A 23,504-nucleotide genomic window follows, 5' to 3' on the forward strand; every position below is an offset into this window, starting at 1 on the left:
AAATAATAATTCTCTTATTTTCTAGTGTTATACCAAACCATGGTGTGGGACTGAAGGGACTTTGGCTCAAGATTTGTATGTATGTGTTGATTAAATTTGAAATGGATTAAAATGACCTGGCAGTACTGAATAAATCCAGATGTGCAAAGTCCCGAATTAATTGTCCTGTGCACTCTGCCCCTTTATATTCCGGTTTTTGGTTTTGAGTACATTTGCAAAAATGTCTAAAACTGTTATTGTGGGTTAGTGAGTGTAGACTGCAGCTGGCCACTGGAGTTCAGCGCGTCAATACAGTGCGAAGTCACTGGGTATCTGGTCTAAACACCACAACAACACACGGGATCCTCTCTCAGACCTGATCGCAGCCTGGGCTAAACGGGGACGCGTGGAAGTCTCCAGCTGATAGACACGTGGAGGAAGGATCCCGGACCACAGAGACCCTGGCCTGGTTCTTGTGTAACAGCAGGAGCACATGGTGCTGCGCTCCCTCCGCGTGGGTAACACAGCGACGGTCCCTGGCCGCCGCTTCCACATTAGAAGGGAACGTGTCATTGTCGACGGTCCCTTGACTTTCTGATGAAATCCCCAACGGAAGCGAGTCGGCGGTTCGAGCTGCGCTTTGGACGGAAAACGGCCCCGGTGGAAGGACCGCTAACGCCTCGGACTGGATACCGGAGCTGATTTTTCGAGTTTTTGGCTCGGATATTGTTTTTGGATCGTGCCATTTATTTTTTCTGGCTAATTGTAGCTAGCTGCTTCAGCTAAGCTAACCTGCTAGCACCACCAGCAGCCCCTGAACGGAGACATCCATCCGCCGCCGCCGCCTGTCCACCGGGATTAAAGTCAGACAAAATGGCTCTTCTTTCATCTTCAGACTTGGATCTTTCCCTAATTTGCGACTCCAGCCTGTTTGGCCTCTCTTTCTCCTTCAGCTCCGTGTCCGTTTTCACCAAATCCTCCAGCAGAAAGAAGTCCAACCACCATTCTCAGCAAAGGGTCGACGCCGCGGACCCCGCCGGGCTCATGGACGATATTTCCTGGGTTCCCTCTTGCTGTGATCCCCGGTATGTGTTCCAGTCAGCGTAAAAACGGTTTTTCACTAAAAAGACTCAATGCGTTTTCATGGAAAGTGTTAATATCGTCTGCTGTTAGCTTGGACTGACTTTAACAGCTGTCAAACTAACGATAGCGTCAGTTTTTTCACTTAAAGTTTATTAATATCACTTAAAGTTTATTAATGATTATTTTTGCACCGATTTAACTGAAGGAAATGTTCAGAAATATGAGTAACGAGGGGCATTTTTCCGGCGGGCAGACCTCGACCTCTGCGGCCGGGCACGGAGTCACCTCTCCCGGGCTTGGCGGTCAGGAAAGCTCGTGGATCGGCCTGCTGTCCGTGGTGTCCAGGCCCGCGCTGGCATTTCTGCAGAAATACGTGACCGGCCGAACCCGGAACCAGGCCCTGTCTGAGAGCGGGTCCACGTGGATCGGTGCGGACTTACAAACCAGTTTTGTTGATGAAGAGAGGGAGTTTTTAAGGCAGCTGGACGACATGCAGCCTGCGCCTCACTTGACCTACCTGCGGTACCAGTACGACGGAGCCCCCCGCCTGCTGGAGCCGAGAGGCGGCGGCACCTTGTCCTGGCTGACCGCGGAGTCTCTGCAGGAGATCGGCATTCAAAGCGCAGAGGAGATGCAGAATGGCCTTGGACGTTTCTCTTCTGTCAGGACGTTTTTCAGCCATGTCCTCTTGAGCCCCTCTCAGGAGGTAAAGTCCCCGGTGGGTAAGGACTGGGTGACCGAGGCGGTGGGCTCTTCACCGAAGACCAGCGGAACTAAAATCTGGACGTGGTGGGGCAGCTTATGGGGCGGGGAGCAGAGTCTGCAGAAAGGGTTGTTGTCAGACTTGTCCCAGGCCGAGGACTCTCCGGTGACAGGCCAACTTTGTTCACAGTGTCCGGAGACAAAAGCCCCTGCTGCCAAAACAAGCAAAGTGTTTGTCCAGAGAGGCAGCAGGGAATCGATGCTGGGAGAAAACACTGGACCAGCTGACCACAAAGAGGAGCTGGCTGACAATGGAGGCCTTCACACAGTCGAGAACACAGAGGGCTCCACGCCAGACCACCATCTAAGCATCAGTGACCGCCTGAGCAGTTCAGGAGCTGCCACCACCTGCAGTGAGGTGGCACTTTTGACCCCTGATCAGGACAATGGTTACTCCAGCCTGGAGGAAGAGCACATCCAGATGTGTCACCTGTGCGTGGTGAAAACCTTAAATGACAAGCAGCAGGAGCCTGGAAACAGCATTGATTTCGGGACAGAGATGGTGGAAAACACCTCTGAGGACAGAGAGCCAGGAAATGTAGATGAGGAAGCGGGGATGCAGGAGGACGATCAAACCAAGCTGGAGGGTCAGTCAATGGTGCTCCCTACCCCCCAGTGCCAGAACAAAGCCATCGCCTTTATCATGGGCTGCCCCTGCAGCGATGATGACAGCAGCCAGTCATAGTCCAGCGATGATGATGATGATGACGGTTTTGATAGCGATTGCTTGTCCGACTCCAGTGATGAAGGTGATGATGATGATGATGAAGCTTCTCCCTCGGACAATGAGGCCAGCATGGAGGCTGAGCGCCTGTGGAGCTCCTTGTGCCAAAGCCCGGATCCGTACAACCCCCAAAACTTCACTGCCCGGCTATACACTGGCAGCACCCCACACAGGGCCATCCCCATCCCCACTCCCCCATCCTCCACGCAGGCCTCCCCCACTTCCTCCCCTGAACTAACCCCTCTCTCACACTCTGACCACGATGTCTGGGATGACTCCACCTCGGCCAGTGAGGTGGATGAGGCTGAAAGCCTCCGCCTGTGGAGCTCCTTCAACTGCTCCTCAGACCCCTACAGCCCCTTTAACTTCCAGGCTCCTCTCAGGACTCGAGCGCCTGCCGAGGCTGTTTCCAGGGCCAAGGCCAGGGCCAAGAAAGCCTCTCAGAGGCCCTCTCACTCCCCCTACTGTCAGCCTTCATCACCACCCAAGTACAGGAAGGAGGAGGCTGAGGAGAGGTTGGACAGTGGCTTTTCTGAACCCTCCAGTTGCTCCATGTCCTCCACCACCCAGAGCCATGCTCCACCCAAAAAGGTCAGTTTGCTTCCTTCTATTTTTTCTTCAGTTTCTCTCTGATGTTTTGTCTCTACACCAAGTCGGCCTGCAACGGCCAGTCTGAGCTGGAACAATCTTTATTACCCAGAGACGCTGATCAGACTAAGCTCATATGTCCTGTGTCCAATGCCCCTTGTCCTCTGTCCTCTGCCCCCTGCCCCTTGTCCTCTGTCCTCTTCCCTCTGCCCCATGTCCTCTGTCCTCTTCCCTCTGCCCCATGTCCTCTGTCCTCTTCCCTCTGCCCCATGTCCTCTGCCCTCTTCCCTCTGCCCTTTGTCCTCTGTCCTCTGCCCTGTGTCCCTCTAAGTGTTTCAGCTCTTGTCCACACTGAGGAAATAACTTACGATAGCATGATGTCACACGTGATGATGTGACTAAATGCACCTGTAACACCTGCGAGTTTAACCGTTGTGGTGCAGAATTTGTGTAATTATTGCATTATTCAAGTTGTTTACTCGGGATGATAATGATAATTATGACAACCAGAACAAACCCTAAAATACACACAGGTGCAGTTTTTTTTTCACTGAAACCTTGTTTGGACTGTACTCTGAGCTTTCTGAACAGATTTATTTTTAGAACAGCTTGTAAAGTGTCTGGAAGTGAGAATAAAAACAAATATTCAAAGCCAAGCTAAAATTCCACAGTAGGTTTCCTACAGATTCCAGAGGTAAACTTGACAAAATGACCTGGTCAGGTGTAACAGACAGGAAGGCTTTGTTGTGTTCTTTGACAAAACACAGAAGTTCATTTGAGCAGGTGAGTTTTACTTTCTTCCTGGTCGTGCTGATGCCATTTACTGTAAACATGGATCAGACTGAAACCAGGTTACTCGTGGACCTGCCCCCTCCCTCTCTGAGGTTTTTGCTTCCTTGTTTCTGGTTTTATTGTAGCTCATCATGTGAGAGACATGTCGGCTGAATGTCATGTTGTGTTTCTGAGTCAGCACTGAGTCAGTGACCAAAGGGTGTTATAAACCAAGTAATTAATTAAAAAGAATCATTAACTGCAGCCACAAGTAGTTTTACTTTGGCAGTTTTCACAGAAAACAGGTACGTCTTCATTAAACTTGACTGTAAAACAGAAAGTAAATCCTGCTTTTCTCAGATGTTTCCATTTAGGTCACCACTGTGCAGCTGACCAGGGCAAAGGTAAAGCACAATTATGCTGAAGGAAAGTAGATAATAACAATAATAATAATGGTAAAGGGGTGGAGCCACTCTGAGTCATTACCTGAAGAATGTTTGTGGGAGCCACACATGAACCGCCAGTCCAAGCAGAGCCCTGGTTTGACACCCTGCACTCCACCCCCACAGTGCTGCTGCTAACTGTAGAGCCAAGCCCGTTGCTAACAGCTCCCAGTGTCACGTTAGTTGTGATGCTACATGACTGTTTCAAAGTGAAACAGGTCACAGTGAAGAACAGGTGAACCAGAGCTGATTAGAGGCTAGGTGGAGTCAGGACTGGTTTGAACCCTGCTCCTCCAGCTCTGAGGAAACAGAAACTGACTTTTATAATGAGGAATAATGTGATTTGTCTGTTTAGGTGCTGGAAATTAATGAAACGACCATTGCTGTTTCTTCTTTCTCTCAGGTTCGTTTCTGTGATGATGTGGAGGAGTTCTTTGCCAGCTGTGGCGAGGACGAGGAGGACCGACGGGGTCCCTGGGAGGAGCTGGCCCGGGATCGCTGCCGATTCCTGCGGCGCTGCCAGGAGGTGGAGCAGAGCATCGCCTATTGCCTGCAGCCGCAGCACCGCAGCCTGGTGTACCGCCGCCTCACTGTCCTGTCGGTCCAGGACGCCTGAGGACAATGGAGCTGGTGCCTCAGTACGTCTCGTACTGAGGAAAGAGAGAAACTGCTTGTTCACACTGCAGAGACTCAGCCTGCAAGTGGACTGACTGACTTTCTGACGTGGTTCAGCCTCAGCTGAGCCCACATCTGTTTTTTCTGCAGCTTCATCTTTTCAGATTCATGCGACTAATTCAACAAGATTCAGGGCAACTTCCTAACCCTTCAGTAAACCTGAGCAGTGACTAGTGTTATCAGGGTGTTTGTGTTGGTTTGAAGGGCTTCACCTGTGGCTTCACTGTGAGGAATCCCCTGTGTGAGGTCTGCAGTATTGTCTGTCTTCTCATGTATTCATCTGCTTTGCATTTTTGATCAGACACAGAAACAAGCTGCTGGTTTCACCAGGCAAATCCACAAAAAAAAACAATCCCAGCTTTCTGTTCCACCTCCATCTTTGTTTCTGTAAAATACAGGATCCCTGCACCTCATCAGGCCTCTGCAGTCATTTGGATTAAACAGCACATTATTCTTCTGCTTCTGTTCTTCCAGACCTCATTGTGCTTCTCAGTCAGATTTCAGAAGCTGTTCAGAGACAAAACCTGGACATCACCAGTTTCTCTGTGAAAAGCTTCTGCTGTGGTCTTTAAATGAGACTAAAGTGTTTGGTGATAGTGTCAGAAAAGGGAGAAATATACCACATGAGATGGTTTTATCCAACCGTCAGTTTAAACCCCTCTGCTGTACCACTGTGAGGATTAGTTTATTATTTATTGATCTGTTCTTTTCTCTACAAAATGCCAGAACATTTTCGATGGGAGCAGCTTCTTTCTGTGACTCAGGTGTAAACTTGTTCATCTCCCCATCACTGCAGTGACACCAGTTTGTCAAGGGCACAGGTATGCTTCAGGTCCGTTTGTGCAGCTTTTGCTTTTGTCCCAATTTCTCTTTCAAGCCAAAGATCGCTGCTGTTGGGCAGGACGAGGAGCGTGTTCCTCTCTTAGCACCGATGGTCAGCCAGTACAGTGTTGTTTGGAATCAGGTCTGCATCACTGTGGTATTAAAGTCAATCTCCCTTTAACCAGTCGTGTCTCTGCCCTGCTGACTGCTCAACTGAACGTCCCACACAAACTCAAACGTGTTTCCCACAAGCCTATTAGGGTGAGAAGGAAAAGCTTCAGAATGCAGACGTATTTATTTAATTGTATTTTCAGTTTTTCCAATGTCTTTAGTCAGACAGAACTCAGCCATGTTTTGTTATTGTTTCCTCAGAAAACATTGGAGAAGGCTTGTATTTGATGGGGCGAAGTGGTGAATTCTTTTCTTCATCCTTCAGCAGCTGAAAATGGTTTGTTGAGTTTGTGTGAGCAGAAACTATTCGATGAGCTGAAATGAACCTTCATAGATTTGTTTTTTGACTTGTGAACTACCTGAGCTCTGAGAACTGAAATGCTTTGGCTGAGTTTAATTATTTCAGATGCTGTTTAATCATTAGTAATTTCTTTTAACCTGTACACTAACTGCATCTGTGAGTGCAGTAAAAATATAAAAGTTCCCACTTAAATGTAAAGTAGAAGTATAAAGTACTTTGCCATTGGAGTAAAGCTCAGAACAAGATGTAGTTCTGATGCAGTATTTTCACACCTGTGATCAGGGACTGAAACTGTCCCAGTTCCACTCTGCATGTTTCCAGTATCTACACCCTGGTGTCACACAAATCAGCATGTTGTGTATGAAGCGCGTGTGTGCGATGTTAAACATGTTTCACATCATGTTCCTAAAATGTCATAGTTACTTTTGCATTTTCTCAGATCTCTGGGTCCGTTTTTAAACTGCCCCCAGTTTTAGCACAAACTACAATGGACTTGATAACTTGGTTGTTTTTAACTCATTTAATCATCCACTGACTTTGTTCTGCTTATCCTGATCCAGTTAACATATGATTGATTATATCAGTGGGAAGTATTGATCAGTACTGTTGGGAAAAGGCCTATGAAAGTATTTTCAGAGGGGTTTGCACACCAAGTCTGCTTTGAGTCAACTTTATTAGTCACTTTTCTGGAGTGAGCACCTGGTAGAACCGCCTGCACGGTAGTATCTGTGTGTGAGTGTGTGTGTTCATTGACAGAGCGCTGATGAAGACAGTTGTGTCCTGTTGTGGTTGGACACCTCAGTTCAACAGGGGTGGGGGTTCCCCGCTGAGTCACAGCCAGATGTTTCCAGTGTGACGTGTCAAACCCTCTGCATGATGCTGCAGCTGTCTATGGAAAACACCTTTATCACTTGAGTGTTGAACAGATTTTGACTAATCATTAAAATGAGGTGGGAGTAAATAGAGAATTTAGTCCAGCAGAAAACATACGACAGATGTCAGGAGGAACTGAAGCTAAATCAACAGAATGTCTGGTGTTACTTTAAAAAACTTTTTATTTTTCTAATGCTTCTTTTGGTGGGTAACTCGTTCTGCTTGTCAAAAAAATTCTTGTCAATAAAATCAGTATTTCATGATCACACACTGTCTAGTTGCTTTTTCTGCTACTCTCTAAACCTGGTTTTACAACATGAACAGGCCCAGAGTCCAGATCCTTGGAAATGTCTGAAATAAATGCAGGTTTATTTTTTCTACTCAGATGAGTCGCCTCCTGTTTTCGTGTATGAGTTTGCCCAGCAGATGGCGCCACCTGCGGGACAGGAAGTTCACTGCAGCGTCGACATGGCCCCTTGCAGGTGAAAGTACCAGCAGCTGCAGGTTTAACACAGCGCCACCTGCAGACACGCAGTGTTACTGCTGCAGTGGTAGCATTTATCTTGAGGTTTTCCATGTGAACGAACTCGGGGCGCTCAGACGTCCTGACTCAGGCCTTTGTTCATTTTCTCGTTTGTTTTGTGTTGCAGGTAAAAGGTTTGTGAGTTTTCCAGACTGGTGAATCAGGGGAGCAGCTGTGTTCCTCCAGTGTTCAGAAGGAACAGTACAAGTTAATCTGACATGTCCAACATGAAAATATTATCCTGTGTTCTTATGCTGTAGTGCTGCTGGTGGAGACCACAGACCAGTACCAGTCTGGTTTGGTCTGTGGATGGACATCAGGTTGTGACTGTTGTTTGCACAGAAGCCCAGGGTGAGGAGGTGCAGCTCTGTCACAGAATGAATCTTAATTTAGCTTCATTCAACCTGCTTTCAAGTAACTGGGATAACTGGGAAATCCCAACTTACTCCCTTACCTTGGTTTTGTGCGATACCCCTCGGCTCTACCTGCTGAATGCACCAGTCTGCAACAAATATATGAGAACTCAAGAGGAATCATCCACGTTCTCAATTTATTTTACAATCTTATGTGTTTTTACTGAAATGATTGATCAGACAGGATGAATCGGTTTTTCTCTGTGACCCCTCCCTGACAGAAACCACCTCAGAATCAGTCCTGCATTAAGTTGGAGGTGTTTGGGTTCTGGACTGACTGGATGAGAGCTGTGGCCTGAACAGAGGTGATGAATCATTCAGGTGGTTCTGAGGAGCTTTCAGCTGCAGCTATGTGTTTAACATGTGACCCCCTCGGACTCTCCTCCACAGTCCGGTCCAGAGGACGAGCTACTGGGCGACTCTTCCTCACTGGGCCTCCCGTCCTCCAGCTCTACCAGTCCTTGCAGGTACTTGATGTATCTGATGGCGGCCCTCAGCGTCTCCACCTTGCTGAGCCGCTTGTCGCCGCTCTGACCCGGCAGGTGGTCCCTCAGTTTGGCGTAGCCCTGGTTGACACACTTCACCCTCTGACGCTCCCGCTCATTTCGCTTCTGGATGAACGCCGGCTCAAAGGGACACTCATAGACACTGAAATGTCCGTGGTGGTGGAAGGGGGTCAGACAGGGCAGGAGGCCGGGGCTGCGCAGAGGGCCTTTGTACAGGCCGAGACCGGAAGGGTCCACGCTGGAGGGGTAGAAGAAGATGGGGACGGAGCTGGACAGAGGGTCAGGGTGCTGAGAGATGCTGCGATCCTCACAATGTCCAGCAGGAGGAGACACACTGAAGCCCAGGTATGAAGAACGCTGGTCGATGATTGGTGGAGACCAAGTGGAGCTCATCATGTGATCTTACTGATACCTGATCAGGAGTCCTGGTTCAAGCAGTGGCTGTCCTCTGGAGAGGCCAGGGAAGGTTCATCATCAGAGTCCTGCTGACCTGTGGAGGGAAACAGAGACTCTGAGTCAGGTCTGAGTTACATCACTAGACTCTGTTCTGCGGTTTAATGAAACCGAATCTGTCACACGGGCCTTCCTTCATTCTGTCCTCAAAAATATTTTCACCTTTGACCTTTGATGGGCTCACACACAGGTGTTTCTATTAATTAGTCCACCCAATTGGCAGCAGTAGCTGAAATAGACCTGAAACACTGGCAGGCTCGACTTTCCAATGCTATTTTTTAGAGTTGGTGCTGTCAATCCTCGTTTATCTGCACAGTGCGGCTTTCTTTACTAGTTTTGTACTTTACCTGAGTATTTCCATGTAGTACTACTTCATCCTTGGACTTCACTACATGTCAGAGTCAAACCTTGGACTTTTTCCTGCTCCACATTTATCTGATAACTTTAGTTCCTTTTCAGAATCAGATGGATCCAACAAAATACAGACTGATCATCAAACTTTATTGATCCCTGGGGGGAAATTCCCAAGATACCCAGCGGTATATAAAGTACTTCAAATTAGAAGTATATAAGGTAGTTAACGTCAGCTACCCAGCGGTATATAAAGTACTTCAAATTAGAAGTATATAAGGTAGTTGATGTCAGCTACCCAGCGGTATATAAAGTACTTCAAATTAGAAGTGTATAAGGTAGTTAACGTCAGCTACCCAGCGGTACATAAAGTACTTCAAATTAGAAGTATATAAGGTAGTTAACATCAGCTACCCAGCGGTATATAAAGTACTTCAAATTAGAAGTACATAAGGTAGTTAACGTCAGCTACCCAGCGGTATATAAAGTACTTCAAATCAGAAGTATATAAGGTAGTTAACGTCAGCTACCCGGCGGTACATAAAGTACTTCAAATCAGAAGTATATAAGGTAGTTAACGTCAGCTACCCGGCGGTACATAAAGTACTTCAAATTAGAAGTATATAAGGTAGTTAACGTAAGCTACCCAGCGGTACATAAAGTACTTCAAATTAGAAGTATATAAGGTAGTTAACGTCAGCTACCCAGCGGTATATAAAGTACTTCAAATTAGAAGTATATAAGGTAGTTAACGTCAGCTACCCAGCGGTATATAAAGTACTTCAAATTAGAAGTATATAAGGTAGTTAACGTCAGCTACCCAGCGGTACATAAAGTACTTCAAATTAGAAGTATATAAGGTAGTTAACGTCAGCTACCCAGCGGTACATAAAGTACTTCAAATTAGAAGTATATAAGGTAGTTAACGTCAGCTACCCAGCGGTATATAAAGTACTTCAAATTAGAAGTATATAAGGTAGTTAACGTCAGCTACCCAGCGGTATATAAAGTACTTCAAATTAGAAGTATATAAGGTAGTTAACGTCAGCTACCCAGCGGTATATAAAGTACTTCAAATTAGAAGTATATAAGGTAGTTAACGTCAGCTACCCAGCGGTACATAAAGTACTTCAAATTAGAAGTATATAAGGTAGTTAACGTCAGCTACCCAGCGGTACATAAAGTACTTCAAATTAGAAGTATATAAGGTAGTTAACGTCAGCTACCCAGCGGTATATAAAGTACTTCAAATTAGAAGTATATAAGGTAGTTAACGTCAGCTACCCAGCGGTATATAAAGTACTTCAAATTAGAAGTATATAAGGTAGTTAACGTCAGCTCCAACATTAAAGTGATCAACACAATAATCATCAATATTAGAATCCAATAATATCAGATCAATTCATATGAAATGGGCCATTCTGCACAATGAGTCCTTTTACTTTGGATACTTCAAGTACATTTGGATGATGGTACTTTTGAACTTTTACTGCAGTAACATTTTGAACCTATCCTGGTGTTCCCACGGACCAGTTCTATTTGTGTGATACGTTACAAGAACACTGTGAAAACAAGAAAACAACAGCCAGTGAACGAGACATGACATTACATTATTTACCGAACAGCAAAGGCCTGTTCCTGTTCCACAAACAAACTCTGCCCCATAAAAAGTTTCCTTATTCATCTAGAACAAATGCATCAGAACTTAAAGCTCAGTCTTTAAATGACCGACAGTGTTTGAACGTCTCTAATCTCAGCTCCTCTTCCCTGCAGCACCTGCCTGGTTTAACAACGTGCAACATGTGGCTGAATGCACTAAGAATTTCTATTGCCCAGAGGAACCACATGAGCAGAGCCTTAAATACATTAGGAAACATGATAAGAAGCTGTTTGTCTCACCTGCACTGTTTCCTCTCGCAGCTCGACTCTGACTGAGGCTGCAGGATGAAAAGTACAGGATTTACCTGCTCTCACCTGAGCAGGCTCCGCCCTTCCAGGTGTGTAACTAGACATCAGCTAACGAGAGAAGCACACACACACACAGAATCAGGAATATAAAAGATGAATTAATGCAACACAGGAGCAGAAAACACAGATCTGTCTTTGTTTTCAAGTTTGTACCCACAATAACGACGGCAGCTTCCAGGATTTGATCATGTTCAGGTGTGACTCTGCGCTGGTGTCAGAGTCCGGGGATGTGGAACATCAAAGAGTGTGGACAGGTAAAAATGAGTGTTTGCAGTTTCCTCTTCCTAAATCCTGTATTTCCAGATGAAAGGCATCAACACACACACCCTTCCTGTCAGCCTCTCATCACACACACACACACACACACTGATGATTGTTTACGCACACACCTGTAACCTGAGTTGCTGTTTGAGACCCACCTGTGCACACATACTCTGATACCAACTGGGCTACCACACTGTACTGATCACGCTCTTATATTAATAATCAGTTTATTTATACAATGTGTTATTTTCAACAAACAAACCAATCAAAGATCAATTCTTCTTTTTTTTATTGTAATTACGTCTTTAAACTCCTTTAACACACGTTCATACAAAACACACGAGCTGCAGTTTGAAACCAGACAGAAGAATAAAGGGATGGATGGATAAATAATAGACTTTATTAATAGTTTATTACCAGTGACACAGACAATATGGTCTAAATTAATAGAACGACTTTATAACAGAGACCAAAGATGGAACCACAGACTGAATTGCTGATGGGTGTTTTATTCCTGGTGTAACAGAACTCAGTCAAAGGAAAGTGTGTGTGATCAAATGAATGTTAAAGCAGAATGATCACGGTTGCTCCAAGTTTCCTTCCAGGTGAGCAAAGAGCATTTACCAGAGGTGTTTGTCAGACAGGAGAGGTCTGGCTGTGTCTCGTTTGCTGGGAAGAAACTGCCTGGATATAACTTGGCTCGACCTGTTCACTTGTGCAGATGACGAGACCTGATGTGGACGTGTTTCATACTGTTCTTAGATGTGACCAGTGTTTCCACTGAATCTGTAGCTGCACAGGAACATTTCGCTGCACGTTTCTGTACAGCTTCAACACAGGCAGCACTAGACTCCCAGCTGTTGTCGCGTGGGACCAGTTGTCGCGTGGGACCAGTTGTCGCGTGGGACCAGTTGTCGTGTGGGACCTCTTGTCGCGTGGGACAGACATGAAACCTGTGAAATCGTCAGTTAACGTTTTCTGCTGCAGAAAGCTTGGTGCTGCAGCTCAGGTCCAGTCTGACGTCCAGTCTGACGTCCAGATGAGCGCCACTGATGCTTCCTGCTCTAATCTCTGCGTCTGTGTATGTTCCTGCAGGAAGCTGCTGCCGACACACACACGCTTGTTGTGGTTTCATCAGCGTGTGCGTGTGTGTGCACTTTAATAAGGGCATGCACATACAGGATTGTGTTTTTGTGTCAGTGTAACATCAAAGATGAGCTTCAGGCCGTGATGCAGCTCAGCCTGCAGAGACATGAAGCTGAGAATCATCAGAACACTAGAAACCAGGAGAGATCTGAGCTCTGTGCCACACAAACTGCTAAATAAACACATTTCGAAAATAAAATAAAAAATCCTCACATACTGTACTCACATATAGTTTTAAGGTTCTTGTACTTGATTGTTTGCATTTAGTTAGAATACTGTACTTTTTACTCCACTGCATTTATGTGATAAACGACTTTACAGGTGCAGATTCTTAACATAAAATATCATGAATCAATAGTGTGTTAACATGGATGATGCACGTGACAGTATGTAAAGCACATAAACCATCAATAATAATTATAACATTAATAATAACAAATACATCATATAATAATAATTCATAATAGGTACTATATTTTAAAGATATTGCAGTTGTACTGTACTGTAGCAGTATGTTTACTTGTAACACAGTATTTGTACACTGTGGTACAGATCAGAGTACTTGCTCCAGCACTGCAGTAATCACAGCACAGACTTTACTGAAGTTACAGAAAATCAGCCAAAATTAGTGTGGCTGCATTTTGGAGTGTGACACAAACATTTAACACAAAACCCAAACTGCTCATATGCACTTTGACCCTTTCTCTCCAGTAACGCACAGTCAGAGTGAAGGTCTTGGCAGATCAACACTGGGTGGCGCTGTGGTGTCGACAGCACAGGTTTTTCAGGCTGGAAGTGAAAACCTTTTCACTGCAGCTGGACTCAGATCAGTTGGTGTAAAAACCTTTGACCTTCAAACATAAACCCTGAACAAAAACGTGTTAAACCCTGAAAGTGACGTAACAGCTGGATGCAGCTGCAGGGGGACATTTACCTCAGTACTGCACTGCCGGTACTTTGCCTGAGTATTTTCTCTGACAGCTGCAGTTTCTACATTTGTACAGAAAAGTTTGCAGTGTACTTCTACTTGCAACCTGTTTCTTAGAAAACCCATCATGTTTCTGACGTCAGTTGAAGAAAATCTCACTGTATTTAATAAAATTCGTACCAGCAGATGTATTTGTTTAAAAAGAACGAAGACTTCTGATTCAGAGACAGATAAAAGACTTTTGTAGTATTTAAAGGAAACAGCTTTAATTCAAAGGGATTTGATGGGAGCACCTTGTTTCGCTGTGGGTCCAGTTTGGGAGGTCCCGTGGGCCCATGTCTGCAAAACTGGAGGTCACGTGTTTCTAACCAATCACCGTGGACAAAAGGTCAAGAAGCGCCTTAAAAGTAGAGCCTCGGCCTGTGATTGGCTGATGATACTCATCTGTTCACTGATTGGCCAATTTCAGACACGCCTGCGGATCGCTGCATTTAGCGGCGGGGGGGTGTTACTGAAAGATATTAAAAAATAAAATAGAATAAATAAAATAAAATTATAGCAACTGGTGTTTTTTCCTGTCCACTACATGTCGGAAATGTCCCGTATGTCGTTGAGCTGTCGTAAAACTGAGGAAACCTGTCGTGGTAATATAACTGGTAAATAACCGACAACCCGCGAACAGCTGGAGGTGTAGTCGTCCAGCGGCTCTGTGTCGATCAGATCTCTGAGATCTATAACTCATCAGTTATTGATCCGTGTGTCCTGTGTCTGTCCTGCCGCTGTGTTAGTGGCTTTACCGGCTCCGTTTGTCCACGTGTTCGTGTCGTCAGCCAGGTGGGACATGCTGCGGGTGGGGGCGGCGGCGCGTCGGTCCTGGAGGGGGTAGGTGCTAATATTAGCATCAAGCTAACGCCTTATTCACCTGCTGCACCCACAATGCTTTAAGAGAGCACGTGAACTATGTAAGCTAGTTTATGTGCAGGTTATTGTGTTTCAACATGTGTGTGACAGGTGTAGAAGCTGCAGGGCCTCAGGTAACGTCACACCTGTGCAGGGCAGGACGTGTGTTGAAAGGTGGGCTCAGCTGTGGGTTATCGATCTGTGATCGACTGGTCCGTCATCAGATAAATCTGGATCCGCTCGGATCATTCTCCAATCATTACCTCAGGTTATTAGAGTTGATTGATCATCGATTAGTCATCATCGATTAGTCATTTGTACTGTGTGATACTTTTACTGACATCACTTCAGTAAAAGTATCACACAGTACAAATACTCCACTAGATGCAAAAGTAAACAAGTGACATGTTATTGATATATTATTATATATTAATGAATTTGTGAATGTTAACGTGCAACTGGTCTGAATTATTTTATGTTCAGCTTCAATTATTCCCATCAAGGATTCATCAGATTATTTTCTCAGGCAATTTCATTGAAATTTTATATTGTGAAATGTGTGAATGTCAGAATCAGTAAAAATCGACTGTCCAGTTTTCTGTGCAGCTGTTTCCTCAGTGGACACCACTCAGGTCCAGGTTTCTGTGGATCTGAGGATCTGCTTCTTAGAAAGAAGGTGTTTGTTTTCTGTAAAAACCTTCAGTCCAAAACTGCAAAGCTCAGTCAGGGCCAGGGGTGTGTGCGACTTTTACAGTTTTAGTTCAGGTGAGCCTGTTGAGTAAATTACCTCAGGTTGATTCTGTTGTTTGCCAGTTGCTTTAAATATTATTTTCACAAGAGAAATGGAAGAGAAACCGGAGTCTGGCTCCGTCTGTTTCCCGGTGTGGAGTGCTGCCGAAGGCTGTGAGAGTTTGGGGCCTGTGTGACGGTTTCTCTGATGCCACTGATCAGCAAACGGACGACTGAAATAGTGGCACAGCGACCGATTCACCTGAGCTCCTGTCTCCTCGTTACAGGTCGGCCCCTCCCACCCTGACCAGCACAGGTCAAACGCCTGAGGCTGCTGCTGAGCACGTAACCACATGTGGAGCCTTTTGTTTTCACAAACCGTTGAAACCAGTTTGTTTGTTCAGGTTTAAAACCTTCTCCTGTGCAGCTGTAGAGGTGAAGAATGAGCCGGTCCTGGACTTCAGAGAGGGCAGCGCCGAACGAACGGAGCTGCTGAAGGTTGGAAGCTGCATGTGCCACCAATCTGCATGCGACACGCTCTGAGCACATGATAACACGTTTCTGTGCCCTCATGTCGACTGTGTGTTCAGGCCCTGGACAGCCTGAAGGGGAGAACGGAGGAGATCCCGTGTGTGGTGGGAGACGAACATGTGTGGACCAATGACGTCAGATACCAGTTATCAGTGAGTGACCTCTGACCTCAGAAATATTCAGACCGCCTGCTGACGTGCTCAGTGTGAGCGTGATCCCAGTAGAAAAACAGTGACGTACGTTTCTTCTGTTCGCAGCCATTCAATCACTCACACAGGGTGGCCAAGTTCTGTTACGCCGACAAGGTGAGTTTTCGTCGTCTTTATGTTCTGAAGACTTTCAAATATATGAAAGAATCTTGTTGACAATTCTAACAAACTCCCAGAATCTTTTTATACCAAATGTGGATCTTTAAAAATGAGATCAGTCTCAACCCGTAGACCTGGATTTCTTGCTTCAGGTTTATTCGTACAGCAGATTTTCATTCATGACGCCAGAGCAGAGTCATTGTTCTGGGTGAAAAAAATGATGAATTGTGATGAAGAAAATAAGATAAATTACACATCATGGATCAAATGTAGAGTGTTTAATGTTTGTGTACAGTTTCCAATCAAACCAAACAACCTGTTGTTTCTGCCTGAATGTACCGATGCAGGAGCTGATCAACAAAGCCATCGTGGCGTCTGTGGCAGCGAGGAGAGAGTGGGACCTGAGGCCGGTCCAGGACAGAGCCCAGATCTTCTTCAAGGCCGCCGACGCCATCAGTGGACCTAAGAGAGCAGAAGTCCTCGCCAAGACCATGGTTGGACAGGTAGAGCAGAGACAACAAACTGTTTTAGTGGTTCGTCAGAGACGATTCCACTAAAAGAAAAAAGTGAAGAAACTGGAACAGCAACATGGAGGCAGAAAGTTGAATGTGGATGCGTGTGTAAAGAACCTTCCCAGAGATAAACAGACGTTCTGTGCAAAGCAGCAGCGTTTCACTGTGTCCTGGTGAATCTGTGCATTGCAGGGTAAGACGGTGATGCAGGCTGAGATCGATGCTGCCGCAGAGCTCATCGACTTCTTCCGATTTAACGCCAAACATGCGATGGAGCTGGAGAAGCAACAACCCATCAGTGCTGGGGGAAGCACCAACACCACGATCTATCGAGGGCTGGAGGTAAAGCTGCACACACTGTAAGAAATGGCTCCCTGAAAAGTCCAGGCTGTGGTTCAGTGATTGACGCTGCAAAGTCGCCATGTTTTTTTTAGGTTCAAATCCAAATAGTGTTTCTGTACACAATTAAGTTGAGAGATGATGCGAATTATGTAAAGAGCAGTATTTGAACTAAATCCTATAGATCAGCTCATTGGACAAAAACACATGAATAAAGTGCAAACAGCGGTCCAGGATCAGGCTGAAGTGTCTGTTTTGCAATGAGGAACACAGTGAAAGGAAAGTGGGCTTTTGTTTCTCCTCCATAATTGTCTCTTTTCTCAGGGTTTTGTAGCAGCTGTGGCTCCCTTCAACTTCACTGCTATTGGTGGAAACCTGGCAGGTACCCCGGCTATGATGGTGAGTGGGAACGTGTTTCTGCGTCATCCGCTCACAGAAAAATTATCATATCAAAGCTACATTAACTGAGGTTTACACAGAATGTCCTCTGCTACCTACTGTTGTTAATCCAGCTTCTCTACCCTGTGTTGGCAAAGTCCGCTCCGTCAATGAGCCCCCCCTGCCACCTGGCCAAGGTCAGAAGAAGCCAGTAGTGGTTTCCAACAGCAGCCATGGAAGAGTCTCTGCAGCTCAAAGTGGGAACCAGTGGCTAGGGGTTATCGAGGGTTAACATGGCTTTGTCTTTGTCACATGTGGTCTTCTTCCATCGATGCAGAGTGTTAAAGCAGCGCTGTCTGAATCTATCAGGACGTATATTAGTTATTGCAGTAAAGCTGTTTGCTCTGCGGGCGGCTGCTCCTGTTCCTGTGCAGGAGATCATCATTGTATTTAGTTTTTCCCATGCTCCTGTTTTCAGGGGAACGTTGTTCTGTGGAAGCCCAGTGACACCGCCATGTCTGCGAGCTACGCCGTCTACAAAGTCCTGAGGGAGTGCGGACTGCCCCCCAACATAATCCAGTTCCTTCCGGCCGATGGTCCTGTATTTGGAGACACTGTCACCTCCTCGCAGCACCTGACAGGCATCAACTTCACCGGCAGTGTCCCGTAAGGAGGAGTATTTACTGGCTGCCTGCCTCTAACAGCATGTGTGATAGTCTTTAAACCCTGTGCAGCTTTTTAGGAACAGAAACATCAAATAATTACACCCAGACCTGTAGCTGGTTCACTTTGTGTTTTCAGGACATTCAAGCGTCTTTGGAAGCAGGTGGCACACAACCTGGACACCTACAGGACCTTCCCTCGCCTGGCAGGAGGTGAGGGCCAGCCAGTCAGTCATGGGAGAAACAGGCATTCAGACACGAGCAGCTCTTTGTGGCTGAACATGTTTCTTTGTGTTGTCAGAGTGTGGCGGGAAGAATTTCCACTTTGTCCACAAGTCTGCAGACATCCAGAGCGTGGTGATGGGGACAATCCGCTCTGCGTTTGAGTACGGGGGGCAGAAGTGCTCGGCCTGCTCCAGGATGTACGTCCCCGACAGCCTGTGGCCACAAATCAAGCGGGAGCTGCTGGAAGTTCACAGGAACATTCGAGTAGGAGATGTGAGTTTCTAATGAGCAGCCACAGAGTTTATGAGTGACTGAATTAATGTTGCAGCTCTGACTAGCTCATGAACCTTTGACCTTCACATGCTAATATGCTAACCACGGTTAAGAGACAGGGCGGAATCAGGATGAAGAAAACAGGTTTTTAGATGTTTAACGCTCTTTTCTTCTTCTTCTTCAGCCTGTGGAAGATTTCAGCACCTTTTTCTCAGCTGTCATAGATGATAAGGTACTGTCACACCTGTACTTCACCTGTTTCTATGTTGAGCTACTTCATCCTTGGACTTCACTACATGTCAGAGTCAAACCTTGGACTTTTTCCTGCTCTACATTTATCTGGTAACTTTAGTTTCAGAATCAGATGGATCCAACAAAATACAGACTGATCATCAAACTTTATTGATCCCTGGGGGGAAATTCCCAAGATACCCAGAAGTATGGAAAGTACTTCAAATTAGAAGTATATAAGGTAGTTAACGTCAGCTACCCAGCGGTATATAAAGTACTTCAAATTAGAAGTATATAAGGTAGTTAACGTCAGCTACCCAGCGGTATGGAAAGTACTTCAAATTAGAAGTACATAAGGTAGTTAACGTCAGCTACCCAGCGGTATATAAAGTACTTCAAATTAGAAGTATATAAGGTAGTTAACGTCAGCTACCCAGCGGTATGTAAAGTACTTCAAATTAGAAGTATATAAGGTAGTTAACGTCAGCTACCCAGCGGTATATAAAGTACTTCAAATTCAAAGTATATAAGGTAGTTAACGTCAGCTACCCAGCGGTATATAAAGTACTTCAAATTCAAAGTATATAAGGTAGTTAACGTCAGCTACCCAGCGGTATATAAAGTACTTCAAAATAGAAGAATATCAGGTAGTTAACGTCAGCTACCCAGCGGTATATAAAGTACTTCAAATTAGAAGTATATAAGGTAGTTAACGTCAGCTACCCAGCGGTATATAAAGTACTTCAAATTAGAAGTATATAAGGTAGTTAACGTCAGCTACCCAGCGGTATATAAAGTACTTCAAATTAGAAGTATATAAGGTAGTTAACGTCAGCTACCCAGCGGTATATAAAGTACTTCAAATTAGAAGTATATAAGGTAGTTAACGTCAGCTACCCAGCGGTATATAAAGTACTTCAAATTAGAAGTATATAAGGTAGTTAACGTCAGCTACCCAGCGGTATATAAAGTACTTCAAATTAGAAGTATATAAGGTAGTTAACGTCAGCTACCCAGCGGTATATAAAGTACTTCAAATTAGAAGTATATAAGGTAGTTAACGTCAGCTACCCAGCGGTATATAAAGTACTTCAAATTAGAAGTATATAAGGTAGTTAACGTCAGCTACCCAGCGGTATGGAAAGTACTTCAAATTAGAAGTACATAAGGTAGTTAACGTCAGCTACCCAGCGGTATATAAAGTACTTCAAATTAGAAGTATATAAGGTAGTTAACGTCAGCTACCCAGCGGTATGTAAAGTACTTCAAATTAGAAGTATATAAGGTAGTTAACGTCAGCTACCCAGCGGTATATAAAGTACTTCAAATTCAAAGTATATAAGGTAGTTAACGTCAGCTACCCAGCGGTATATAAAGTACTTCAAATTCAAAGTATATAAGGTAGTTAACGTCAGCTACCCAGCGGTATATAAAGTACTTCAAAATAGAAGAATATCAGGTAGTTAACGTCAGCTACCCAGCGGTATATAAAGTACTTCTAATTTGAAGTATATAAGGTAGTTAACGTCAGCTACCCAGCGGTATATAAAGTACTTCAAATTAGAAGTATATAAGGTAGTTAACGTCAGCTACCCAGCGGTATATAAAGTACTTCAAATTAGAAGTATATAAGGTAGTTAACGTCAGCTACCCAGCGGTATATAAAGTACTTCAAATTAGAAGTATATAAGGTAGTTAACGTCAGCTACCCAGCGGTATATAAAGTACTTCAAATTAGAAGTATATAAGGTAGTTAACGTCAGCTACCCAGCGGTATATAAAGTACTTCAAATTAGAAGTATATAAGGTAGTTAACGTCAGCTACCCAGCGGTATATAAAGTACTTCAAATTAGAAGTATATAAGGTAGTTAACGTCAGCTACCTTCATTTTGTCTGCGGTCCCTAAAACGACGGTGCACCCATTCACAAGCTTGTCCATTAATATCACCGTAAACAAGTCGACAGGTCGATGTCTGGATGTGCTACATATCCAGATGTGCTACATATCCAGATGTGCTACATATCCAGATGTGCTACCTGGATGTTCTGCTCATGCCCAAACTCTCAAGCTCAGGCTGTTTCCATAAATCTGTCGTGCAGATGTTGTGGGTTTTCCACTCATTGTTTTAATCAACATTCATGTCGTGGTGCTGAGCAGGGCACTAATGTATAGTGGTCTATGGAAATACACTGCCCCTAAATGTTAATAGTGACAGTATGAAAACACAGAGTGAACCGCTGTGTGTAATAAAGTACTCAACATGTCACACTGTTGGAGGCCTTCATTTATGGCAAATCCATAAGGCAGCACAAATCAGCAGAACAGGCCAACAGTGGACAATACCCAGCATGCCTAGCTACGTGGACAATACCAGTGGGACATTGTACCCTGAAGTCTGCAGTTTGGTGGAATGGTCGGAGCACTGGCACTGACTGAAAGTTATATTGAACTAGTAAAACAGTAAACCTACACTATGGACCTGCCAGCACTAAGTTTAAGTCAGAGGCTATGGGGAAAGTGGACAGACTGTACAAACAGGATACTGCTTGGTCAGACCCAAATATTTGTATTTCATACTCTAGATCATTTTTCTCCCACATGAAAGTAGCGACCAAATCTAAATCTAGTCCACTACCTGTTCTGTCAGCGACTGGGGTAAACCTACAACATTAGCAGCCTGTTGGTTTGCATTTACAGGGACAAACTCCAGCCTGAGTTAATGTTTTGTATGTTCTGCAGAAGGTTTACCTGCTGAGCTAATGATCCACGTGCTCACTAAGGTTTTTGTATTTGTGTGTGATGTTTATTAGTTTGTGTTTTTCTCCTGCAGTCGTTCGCTCGGATCAAGAAGTGGCTTGATCACGTCAGGTCCTCTCCTAATCTGAAGGTGGTCGCAGGTGGAAACTGTGACGATCACAAGGGTTATTTTGTGGAGCCCACCATCGTGGAGGCCACAGACCCGCAGGACGCCATCATGAACGAGGTGCACACTGATTTCACACTAGAGTCTGAGTCACATTCACGGCCTGTTGCTGGCTATTTGTCCACCTGTTGGAAAGACTGATTAATGCAACAGCTCCCCCTGCAGTCACACAGGAACCTTCACTCAAAACCGGGATCCGGCTGAAACTTTATAGTGACGACAGAAACAGAAATACTTTTTCTCTGTTCTTACTGTTTATCTGCCAAAAATAGACCAGATCAATCAGATAAACACTTTCTTATATACTCACCTTGTCTGAACCGATTCGTTTGCAGATTTCGGTTCATTTCTAAAAGCGGCTGTTATGCTGGTACCCACGGTTCTTTATTTACACTGTTCTTTGCACGCACAAACAATTTTTGGTGCTTGCTCCAAAGGTTCTGTACCGAAAAAGAGGGACCCAGATGTTGCCGTGTTCAGGACTCGCTAATGTGATGATGTGTGTTGTGCAGGAAATCTTCGGGCCTGTTCTGACGGTTTATGTTTATCCTGAGAATGACTACAAGGAGGTTCTGCGGCTGATCGACAACACGTCTCCATACGCGCTGACAGGCGCAGTGTTCGCTCAGGACAAGTACGACCAGCGTCTGGACACTTAGGACCAGTGTTCAGTTCTTTCTGGGCCCAGAAATAATCTCATGCATCTGCTTTACATTGTTTTCTGTCTCCTTGTTAAAAATCTAACTGTTCTACAGGAACGTTCTGGATGAAGCAGCTAAAGTCTTGAGAAACGCTGCAGGAAACTATTACGTCAATGATAAATCCACCGGCTCAATCGTCGCTCAGCAGCCATTTGGTGGCGCCAGAGCTTCAGGTATGTGTTACCTGTTTCTGACCCTGGCACTGCAGATGGTTGACAGACCATCGCATCACGACTGTGTCACACTGAACTTTCCTTGTCATCAGGTACCAACGACAAACCCGGAGGGCCGCACTATGTCCTGAGGTGGACGTCTCCGCAGGTGGTGAAGCAGACCCATGTCCCCCTCACAGAGTGGAGGTACCCGTACATGGGCTGAGAGTCCAGAACCACGGCCGGTCAGAGTTGAATCCCTCCCGATTCGAGTGGAGTCAGAGAGGTGTAAGCCCATTCGAAGCTTTGTATCCCTGCTGTCACTCTGACTGGACCTGGACCCAGAGCCAGACCTGGACCGGGACGTAAAGGTATATCAGCAGGAGAGCAGTGAGAACACCGTCCTACATCCACAGCTTCAGAGAGTGACATGAAATATTCCTTCATTGGTACAAAACAAATGGAAGTATTTTAATTTTTAATGTGAATTTAATTAAAGCAGGAACAGTTATTCAGTTACAGCTGAGAAATGATTATCATGGTCATTTTAAGAGAAAATGGAAAAATATCACTGGATCCAGTTTGTCAGTTTGTCTACTGAGAGAAGCGAATGTATAATTGTGTGTTGTCAGGTGTCACAAACATTTGTTTAGCTGTTTCTAATGATCAATGGCCCAAATGAGTCACACAATGATCTGATAGATGATCCAGTAATGAAAATAAGTTTGTTTTTGTCCTGGAAGAGATGAAAATGTTGCTGTGGGTCAATATTAGAACATAGAAAATGTTACAGCAATTTTATTTGTCCATAATCCACTAATGTGTAGTGTTTGTTTGAGAATCAGAAATACTTTATTTTGTTACAGGGTTTTTTTTCCCACATATATAAAAGTA

General features: G+C 45.0%; 3 protein-coding genes across 4 annotated transcripts; 2 read left to right on the forward strand and 1 right to left on the reverse strand.

Moving 5' to 3' along the window:
- The first annotated feature begins 323 nt into the window (after window positions 1-323).
- On the forward strand, window positions 324-7,460 carry ppp1r15b (protein phosphatase 1, regulatory subunit 15B). Its single transcript, XM_026306791.2, is given in 2 exon segments — window positions 324-3,139; window positions 4,754-7,460. Coding segments are annotated over 2 exon segments (2,070 nt in total). The 5' UTR covers window positions 324-1,282; the 3' UTR covers window positions 4,967-7,460.
- Window positions 7,461-8,281: 821 nt separating this feature from the next.
- On the reverse strand, window positions 8,282-11,503 carry LOC113130758 (achaete-scute homolog 5-like). Its single transcript, XM_026307598.1, has 2 exons — window positions 11,338-11,503; window positions 8,282-9,124 (listed from the first exon to the last, which is right to left on the reverse strand). The coding sequence occupies exon 2, from the start codon at window positions 9,028-9,030 to the stop codon at window positions 8,485-8,487; it is 546 nt and encodes a 181-aa protein (XP_026163383.1). The 5' UTR covers window positions 9,031-9,124; window positions 11,338-11,503; the 3' UTR covers window positions 8,282-8,484.
- A 2,923-nt stretch (window positions 11,504-14,426) lies between these two features.
- Window positions 14,427-23,504, forward strand: aldh4a1 (aldehyde dehydrogenase 4 family, member A1). Of its 2 annotated transcripts, none has more exons than XM_026307567.2 (15): window positions 14,427-14,626; window positions 15,778-15,871; window positions 15,964-16,056; window positions 16,162-16,209; window positions 16,560-16,715; window positions 16,917-17,066; window positions 17,388-17,462; window positions 17,920-18,107; window positions 18,243-18,316; window positions 18,405-18,601; window positions 18,786-18,833; window positions 21,665-21,817; window positions 22,270-22,391; window positions 22,513-22,631; window positions 22,724-23,504. In XM_026307567.2, exons 1-15 carry the CDS (start codon window positions 14,586-14,588, stop codon window positions 22,834-22,836), a joined length of 1,671 nt encoding a protein of 556 aa, XP_026163352.1. In that variant the 5' UTR covers window positions 14,427-14,585; the 3' UTR covers window positions 22,837-23,504. The 2 variants fall into 2 exon arrangements, with proteins under 2 accessions (XP_026163352.1, XP_026163351.1); XM_026307566.2 differs by lacking the exon at window positions 14,427-14,626 and adding an exon at window positions 14,703-14,912.

This window comes from Mastacembelus armatus, chromosome 5 (genome assembly GCF_900324485.2).
Source record: "Mastacembelus armatus chromosome 5, fMasArm1.2, whole genome shotgun sequence".
Classification (NCBI taxonomy): domain Eukaryota; kingdom Metazoa; phylum Chordata; class Actinopteri; order Synbranchiformes; family Mastacembelidae; genus Mastacembelus; species Mastacembelus armatus.